This window comes from Ictidomys tridecemlineatus, chromosome 8 (assembly GCF_052094955.1).
Source record: "Ictidomys tridecemlineatus isolate mIctTri1 chromosome 8, mIctTri1.hap1, whole genome shotgun sequence".
Taxonomy (NCBI): Eukaryota; Metazoa; Chordata; class Mammalia; order Rodentia; family Sciuridae; genus Ictidomys; species Ictidomys tridecemlineatus.
This window is the reverse complement of record NC_135484.1, coordinates 124,339,106-124,348,636: the sequence shown is the minus strand read 5'-3', so window position 1 is coordinate 124,348,636 and position 9,531 is coordinate 124,339,106. Positions and strand designations below refer to the sequence as shown.

The following is a 9,531-nucleotide window of genomic DNA, read 5'->3' as shown; positions in this document are numbered from 1 at the left end:
ATGGCTGATCTAGAGAGGGTGCATTGATGGGGGCGGGGGGGGGGAGGAGATGAAGATTCTTCTGAGTTATCTTTAAGGACACAGGAGAAGAGGACACTGCAAAGAATTATGACGACTTCTCAGATCTTCTGTCCAAAAGCCCTTTCTCCTGCTTCTGGATCATAACCTGGAAAACTGAAAGAAGACTGTGTGTGTGTGTGTGTGTGTGTGTGTGTGTGTGTTTTCTTCCTACAAATTATTCCTTTTCCTTTCCCAACTATTCCTTTTTAAATATAGACTTTAGCAAGGCATGGTGCTGCATGCCTGTAATCACAGCTACTCTGGAGGCTGAAGTGGGAGGATTCCAAGTTTGAGCCCATCCTGGGAAAGTTAGCAAATCTGAGTAAGTGTCATGCCAGAGGAGTCTTAAGGAGTATCAAAATAAAAGGAAAAGGACTGGGGTTATAAATCAGTGGTAGGGTGCCCCTGGGTGCAATACATTGTACCACCAAAATAAATAAATATACTTTATTCTTCAATAATATCTTTAGGTTTAGAAAAAGGTAAAGGTAACATAGAGTGCCTAGATTACACACTGCTTCCCCAACTGTTAACATCTTACTTATGATCATGTATATATATCACACTATTAAAGCAATATTGATAAATTATTACTCAGCAGCATGTTTTATTTGGATTTCATTAGCTTTATTTTTTAGTTATAGTTGGATATAATATCTTTCTTTCTTTCTTTTTATGTGGTGCTGGGTAGCAAACCCAGGGCCTTACATGAGTGCTCTACCGCTGAGCCACAACTCTAGGCCCTCATTAGTTTTTTTTTTAATGACCCTTTTCTGTTACTGGATGTCATCCAGGATACTGCACTGCATTTAGTTTCAATCATGTCTCCTTAAGACTCCTCTGGCATGACACTTACTCAGATTTTATTTTCTTTGAATGTCCTTCATATTTTTTAGGAGTGCTGCTCAGGAATATTGCAGAATGATGCTTGATTTAACTTTGGTTGGCTGGGGCTGTGGGTTTGGGGAGACCACAGAGATGAAATGCCACTCAACACAGCATATGAACTGTAAATGCTGAGAAAATTTCTCGAGATTTTTAAAATCGTTCCTTACTCTCAATTATTCTGGAGTTCATATTGTTCAGTTGTTGAAAATCTTTTATTGGTAGTCTGTGCTCTTATAGTTCTTCTGTCTTCCTTACAATTACTTTTACAATTATAGGACTTCTTTTCTTTTTTAAAGAGAGAGATTCTTTTTTAAAGAGAGAGAGAGAGAGAGAGAGAGAGAACAGTATGTGACTACATGCAAGACACATCCACACACTTAAATGCAACAGAGTATAAACTATTCAATGATAATGCTTTAGGGTCCATATGGCAAAAAATCTTTAAGAAGCTAATACTTGTGTCATTTGAAGTGTAGTATCAAAAATGAATAGCCACAGTTATCGAAAACATTAATAAAAACATTCCTTCTACATATTTCTGTGAGTTACATTTTTTGTTTCAACCAAAATCACAGATTAAATGCATTCTCTAAAGACAAATTAAAAAAAAAACTTTTAAACTTGTAAAAAGTAAAATGATCCAGTCTTTTGATTAAATCTTTTGATTTTTGGAAAGTTATTTCTCTTTGAAAGAATTGTTTCTGTTAACATGAAATTAGTTATTAATACTCAGAAGGAATAAAATATCTTTAAAATGGAATTAATTTCTAACAAGGCAAATGTTGACAGACATAATCCACAGAAACATGATTACTTCTGGAGTGTACAGCTACTTTTTACAACATGTAAATTCTTGAAGCCAAAACGTTTGAGAACTGCTGATTTACATCCCAAGACAGGTATTAAGGGATGGTGTGATTAAAAAAAAAAAAAAAAAGTACAAAGGAGTGTTCAGGGCAAAGTACCAGCCATGGCCATGAGTCTAGAAATGCATCTGGGGTGTGGACACACTGGGGATTCACTTCTCCCTCTTGGAACTTGGGTCAGGTAGTTCTGCCTGGATGCTCCTGACGTGACCCCAGTTCTTACTCCCATTGCATGTCCTGCTTCTAGAGAAGCCAATCAGTATCACCGCGGTTCGGGTTTTAATGTCCCCTCCCACCAACCCTCGGGGACTCAGAATCTCCACAGGTGTAGGATGAGGGTGACGGAGCCCCAAACGCTGCTCCTGCTGCTCTTTGGAGCCCTGGCCCTGACAGAGACTTCAGCGGGTGAGTGTGGGGTAGGAAGGGAAACTGCCTCTGCCCCGGAGGAGCAAGGGGACTGTCCCTGAGCGCGCAGGACCTGGGGAAGCCGGCCCAGGACTCTCCCCAGGTGGGGCGGCTCTTCCAGACCCTCCACTCCTGCCCTCCCTAGTCCCACCGCCCCCTTTGCGTATCTCATCCCCGCTCCTCTCCTCCTGGAGTCCTCAACTTGGGACCTGGGTCCGCCTCCTGGAGGAGAGTCGCAGGGGTCTCAGCCGCTCCCGCCCCCCAGGCTCCCACTCCACGAGGTATTTTGAAACCTCCGTGTCCCGGCCGGACCGCGGGGAGCCCCGGTACTTGGAGGTGGGCTACGTTGACGACTCGCAGTTCGTGCGCTTCGACAGCGACGCCGCGACCCCGAGGATGGAGCCGCGGGCGCCTTGGATAAAACCAGGAGGGGCCGGAGTATTGGGAGGAGGAGACACAGAGAGCCCAGAGCTACGCGCAGAGCTACCAAGTGAACCTGATCACCCTGCTAGCCTACTACAACCAGAGCAAGGGTGGTGAGTGACCCCAGGCCCGCGTAGGAGGTCGCTATCCCTGAGGTCCCTCACGAAGAACCCGAGCCTTCAGGGAGTCCCAAGCCTATAATCACCCCAAGGCTGAGGGACCCACAGAGACCTTCGACCCAGAAAACGTCCCCGGGACTGTAACCTGGTTTTTACCGGTTTAGGGGAAACAACTCGCAGGGTGGGCGGGGCTGGGACGCTGCTGACCACAGGGCCTGGACAGGCTCTCACACCATCCAGAGGATGTATGGCTGTGACATGGGGACAGACGGGCTCCTCCTCCGCGGGTTCAGCCAGATAGCCTATGATGGCTCTGATTACATCGCCCTGAATGAGGACCTGCGCTCCTGGACCGCAGCGGACATGGCGGCTCAGATCACCAAGAGGAAGTGGGAGGCCGCCGGTTTTGCGGAGAGTTTCAGGGCCTACCCGGAGGGCACCTGTGTGTAGTGGCTCGCCAGATACCTGGAGAATGGGAAGGAGACGCTGCAGCGTGCAGGTATGAGGGGCTTCAGGACACCTGCCTGATCCCCTGTAGCTTCCTCAAAGGAGGGGAGGAGAGCTGTGTCCACACTAGGACCCCTCCTGCTCCTTGTCCAGGGGGGAGTGAGTGGGCCTGGATCCCCAGGTGCTGCACTAGAGAGGAACTGAGGCCGCTGTCTCTCAGGTCAGGTATGGATCCAGTCTCTCCCTGGCTGGTAGGAAAGACAATAACTGACCACACGGCCTTGGCAGCAGCCTTGACATCACCAGGGGACTTTCTATTAGGTTTTTGTCTCAACTCAGCCTAGTGTCTTTGGAGGTCTCCAGCTTTTCCACATCTCTCAGGCTCCACTCAGACCAAAACCTAAAGTGCTGCTCAGACACCTTTTACACTGGGTTTTCTCAGTCCATTCTAGAACTTTCTGAGGTATAGGAGATTATGCCAGAAGCCTGAGTCCAGCCTTCTGTTTTGTGCTCCCTCCACCAATCCAATCCTGTTGTGCATTCTCTGGATGGACATGTGAATGCTGCTTCAGTGGCCCATGAGAGGTAATGCAAAAATGTCTGAATTTCTATGTTCTCCCTCTCAGACCCCCCAAAGACACATGTAACCCACCACCCTATCCCTGAAGGAGATGTCACTTTGAGGTGCTGGGCCCTGGGATTCTACCCTAAGGAGATCACCCTGAACTGGCAACGAGATGGGGAGGACCAAACACAGGACATGGAGCTTGTGGAGACCAGGCCTTCAGGGGATGGAAACTTCCAGAAATGGGCAGCTGTGGTGGTACCTGCTGGAGAGGAGCAGAGATACACCTGCCATGTGCACCATGAGGGGCTGCCTGAGCCCCTCACCCTGAGATGGGGTAAGGAAGGGATGAGGGCCCAGAGCCTGTTGTCAGGAAAGCAGGAGACTTTCTGGATACTCTCAGCAGGGTATGGATTGAAAGCCTGGGGATCAGGGCCCCTCACCTGACTTCCCTTCTCCTCCCAGAGCCACCCTCTCAGCCCACCATCCCCATCATGGGAATTGTTGCTGGTGTGGTTCTCCTTGGAGCTGTTCTTACTGGAGCTCTGGTTGCTTTTGTCTTGTGGAAGAAGAAGAGCACAGGTAGGAAAAGTGCAGGGTCTGAATTTTTGTCCCACTGGTGGTTTCAAGTATCTGTGGAAGTGTGCCCTGCCTTGTTAATGGGAAGTGATATCTACACAAACATGTTTACCCAGCCTGGACAATGTTTGCTCTTTGTAAAGCACATAGAAACTACAGGACAATTTTATCCTTCTGATGTTTGTGGTGATTGGGACCTGATTCCCACCATTTTGAGGCCAGAGGGGAATTTCCCTGCTGAAGATCGACCTCCAGGAGAGAAATTGGCTCTACCCCTATCCATGTCCTTTCTTTTTGTCTCCTGATCCTTCCCGGCATCACAGTTCTGGAAATTTCCACAAAGTCCAGAACTAGGGGGTTCCTCTGAGACTTGCTTCCAATCTGCTCTCTCACAGGTGCTTTCATTCCACAGGTGTAAAAAAAGGGAAGTATGCACCTACTGCCTGTAAGTATGAAGAACAGTGATCCCTGAAACCCTTGGAATAGTGTAGTGAGGAGCAATGGGAGAGCTGATCCATCCCATAATTCCTCCATTATCCACATCTCCTGTGGACTCTAAGTTCTGCTTTTGTTCTGCCCAGATAATGACAGTGCCCAGGGCTCTGATGTGTCTCTCAATGCTTGAAAAGGTGAGATCCTGGAGGGCCTGAAGAAGGAGAGGGTTTGGGGCATGGGGAGACTCCTGGGTTACAAGGACTGTCTGCATTTAGAAATTTTGAGTGTGGGATAGATTGTTCAGAGTGTCTGCATTACAATAACTCATCTGAAATTTGTTCATAATACTTTGTTTTACAGTGTGAGACAGCTGTCTTCTATGGGACTGAGCAATACAGGTTTTGTTTTGTTTTCTTCCAGTTCCTCACTGGGAATTCAAGGAGTCTTGACTTCTCTGTGTGCAACTGGCATCTAACTATGTCTAATGTCTGAGCTCCTATCAGCATAATGTGAGGAAATGGACAGAAGAGCCCATCCTGGAGCACTGAGACCCCTCCCTACACTTTCCTGTTCTCTTCTTCATTCAGCTTTCCTGTGTAGCAGATGTGGGGCTTGGATGTGTCCATTTTTGATTTAGCTTTATGTTGCCCTGAACTGTAGTCTGTTCCTTCTCTATTGAAAAATAGAATGTGGATATTGATTTGTATTTTAAATTTGTGACATAGTCAATTGGTTAGTTACATTAAGGGAAAATTCCTAAAGTTTATAAGAGAAAATAAAACCTGAGTCAGGCATGGTTGTGCATGCCTGTAATCCCAGTGGCTCAGGAGGCTGAGGCAGAAGGATAGCAAGTTCAAAGCCAGCTTCAGCAACTTAGTGAACTCCTAAGCAACTCACCAAATCCCCAGCTCTAAGCAAAATATATAAAGGACTAGGGATGAGCTCAATGGTTCAGTGCCTCTGAGTTCAATTTCCAGTACCAGAATGTAAATAAATAAGTATAATAAACTGGAAACATTCAAGAGTACATGTGTTTGTTGTGCTGACTCTGCTGTGGGTGGAGATGGGGGAAGAATGAAAGGAGCTGAGGGTGGAAAAGTTGCCACCAAGTCTTGACTCAGTCCATCAAGGGCTTTGATGTGGTCCCTTCACAGCTTGATCATCTCTCCTGCTCCTTAGTCCTTATCCCTTCACTTGAACCTTACCACACCAGGACCTGTGATGACAGGGACTCAAGCATCACCAGGGCTTGTCCTGTCTCCAGGACCATGGGCAGGGAGATCATCACTTGAGTGGCTTAGCATAGGCTGAGACCCAAGCCTGACCATATTTTTGTGTTTCTTAATTTCTACAGAGAATTTTGTTTTTGTTAGTAATTTCTTCTATGGGTGTCTCTAGTCTTTGACCACAATAGGAATCTTTTTTCCTGTAGTTGTCCCACAAAACCCATGGTGGTTCCTGGATTATATTTTCCATAATTTTTTTCTAATATTTTTAAAGGAATCAGATTATGGGAATATTAGAGAGGAAGGATCTCATGATTTCTCATCTTAGACAAATTCCTCTTGGGGTTCTACCTTCTCTACTCAGCACTTTGACTGCCCTGAGCTCTACTAATCCTGGCACTTGCTCCATTACAGATTCCTGGGTTGATAAAACAGAGATTAATAGATGTTTAATTGGAAAATATGACCCATTAGTCAAGGTTCATCTTTTCTGAAGTTCAGAATGTACTTAGCTGCTGTGGGGTACTTAAGAGGGCTGTTGTGAAAGGGAAGAAAGGCAGCATGTGTGAGAAATGGCTCTGACCTAAGTGTGAAGCCCTTTTGCTGCAGATGGCACAGCAGCATTTGGTCTGAGACTCTATAAATAATGAGTGTCTCTGAAGAAGGAGGGGATGACACTGATCATTCATTCAGCTTTCATTTGTTGAGTACTGAATGTAGACACAATTTGCATCTTGGATACATCAGAGAACTGAAAACTGAAGCCAAAAATTCTAAACTTATGGACTCTGTGTCAGAAAAAAAGATGAAGAGGATATACCCTAGGCACAGTAAATAAGAACAGTGTTCATTTTAGGTGATAAGTGTTGCATGGAAGGTGTCAGAGTGTGTGTGGGGGGATTGAAAAGATAAGACTGCTGTTTTACTAGGGTGCTCAGCATGGGGCTTATTACCAAGGAGACCTTTGAGGCTATATTGGAAAGACTTGATGTTTGGAGGAAGATATTTCTAGGCATAAAAAAGATCTAGTGCAAATGCACAAGGGTAGGATCCTGTGTTTGTGTTCTTGGAAAAGCGAGGGTCTAGGATGTCCTGAGTAGTGTCACTGAGAGGAGCTCAGATGCCTGGCCACTCACTGAAGATCTGGAATGATGGAAGAAATCTTACTTTGAGTGAGGCAGTTTTGAGCAAAAATAGACAAGCTGAAACTTTTCAAATGATCTTTCTGCTGAGCTGAGAACAAAGGATTAGCAAGATAGCAGGTAACCGTAGGTAACTAGTCAGTCCTATGCTGGAGGTGTGGGTCACATTACCTGGAGTATGGGCAGGGAAAGTAGTGGAAGTGGTTGGCGGCTATGCATTTTGAAGATGGACTTTACCAGCACTCCCTAATGAACTGAATGTGGGATATGAGAAGAGCAAGTAAGGAGAGCACCAAAAATTTATGACACTGTATTCAGAAAGATAGGAGTTGCATCAGTAGAGAAATGAAGACTGAAAGAAGAAGAATTTGTAAGCACTCAGTAGATGTTAAGATGAGGTGTTAAAACTGCTATACCAATAGCTGATGATCCAAGTGTTTTCAGCAATCCAAAGGACCTGGTGTGCATATACATCTTTCTTAGGAACATTGTTCTAGACAGCAGAGTATTCCAGCATCTGCCCCGGTGTCAGATCAACAGCAGGAAGGAATCAATAGTTCATGGTGATTCTGTTTTCAGTAACGTTGTTTTTAAGGCTGCCCCTTTCACTAAAATCAGCTAAACAGAAGACATAAAATGGAAGAATCATCTAAATGTAGAGAAGTATAATAAAAATAGCAAAGCTTTAGCCAAAAATATAAATGTGGACAGGAATTCATGGAGAAAAATTGCTCTTATTCTTGAGGCATTTGCCAAATCTTCCGGAAAAATATTAGCTTTTTCTTAGAATCACAAGTCATATTACTGTGTTAATTTACTGTGAGGGTAACTAAATACCTGAGATAATTCGCTAATAAAGAGTTTAGTATGGCTCAATTTAAAAGGGTGAAGTCCATGATTGGCCTTGCCACTTTATATCTGTAGTGAGGCAGCACATCATGTTGGGAGCACTGGGCAGGGCAAAACCATTTGACTCCTCAGCAAGAGGCAAAGGAAAACAAGAAGGTAGAGGGTGTCTGAAATGTCCTTCTAGGACATAGACCTCAATGTCTTAAGGACCTCCCACTAGGCCCCACCTCTTAAGTATTTCACCATCTCCCTTTATCACTATCTAACTTGTAAACTTTGGAAATACTCAATAGTCAGTTATACCCTCAGAGATAGTTTGAATAGGGAGTATAATAGGAGACATTCTAGCTTTCCATTAAATCTAGGGGGAAAAAAAGCCTTTATATCCTCTGAGTAAGAAATGAACGTCTTTTTCTTTTTTCCACCCAAGAGCTCTTAGAAAGCTTACCTTAAGCCAGCAAAAAAGGAAAAACATGAATGTTTCTGAAAATTTGTAATCGCCATGCTGAACTCTGTTAGGTTTGTTACCCTGATTGGCTTTAGACTTTTGGGTCAAATAATTTTAAACTTTGATTTTGCTTTATAAAGTCCTGGGTTGGCATTGACTCAAATTTTGAAGAAGTGAATAAAGATATTTATAGGAATCCATATTTAACCAATGTGGCAAAAATTTACAGTTCGTTACAAAAGTAAATGGGAAGCTAGGAGCAGAAATGTGTAAGTACGAGTAGAAAATGATAACAGGATGAAAAATCAGTAAAAAAACCAGATAGTAAAAGAAGGCTTATAATAGGTCAATATTTGAATTAATAAACAGAATATTACATGTTATAACCAGTTTATATACAAGTAAAATTATGACAACCTTCAAATGCCTGTAGAAGTAGGAAACTAATCATATCCTAAGTATTTTTCAAAGACACCACTTTTGGTTATTAGAAAGTAAAATTATAACAATTGTCTTAAAACCAAGCTCACTAACTTTTGCTTTGAGCCATAATGGAGTCAGAAACACAAGAAATTCTTAAAACAATAGAAAGATGTTTGGACATCTTTTGGACAAGTCTAACAAATTGTAATCTCTGATAGAAATGGAATTAAAGAGGCAATCTAGAGAAATCAAATGGAGATAGAAGCAAGGTGCAGAGGCAAAGTGCTGTTCATTTAAGCTGCCAACTTTATTTATATCAATAGGTTTCATTTGTGCACTGGCATCAGTAGTACCTTATTTTTTATTATATCATTAGGCAGGTTATAGTGTCAGCAATATTATGCAGCTTATTTTTCAGTTACATACTAAATTGCAATGTGCAATGTTAGGAGCTTTGTGTAGCTTTCAAGAAAGTCATTGTTTAAAGTTACCATTATATTTACAGGTTCAGGCACAGCAGAGCCTGGTAAAACATTGTGATTGTCTAACAAGAGTGTTTCTTTATTCCCAGGAGCTGAGTGTTTGAGATCAAGGTTGAGGCTGATAAGACTCTAGCATAGAACCTTCTCATTGAGGGCATAACCATAGCAGCTAGG

The 9,531-nt window shown here is 43.6% G+C and overlaps 1 protein-coding gene across 1 annotated transcript; it reads left to right on the top strand.

The window, feature by feature from the left end:
* Positions 1-1,782: 1,782 nt before the first annotated feature.
* On the top strand, positions 1,783-5,826 carry LOC101977967 (HLA class I histocompatibility antigen, alpha chain G-like). Its single transcript, XM_078020399.1, is given in 7 exon segments — positions 1,783-2,219; positions 2,485-2,642; positions 2,644-2,755; positions 2,985-3,260; positions 3,835-4,110; positions 4,239-4,981; positions 5,208-5,826. Coding segments are annotated over 6 exon segments (1,314 nt in total). The 5' UTR covers positions 1,783-2,146; the 3' UTR covers positions 4,658-4,981; positions 5,208-5,826.
* The last annotated feature ends 3,705 nt before the right edge of the window (positions 5,827-9,531 follow it).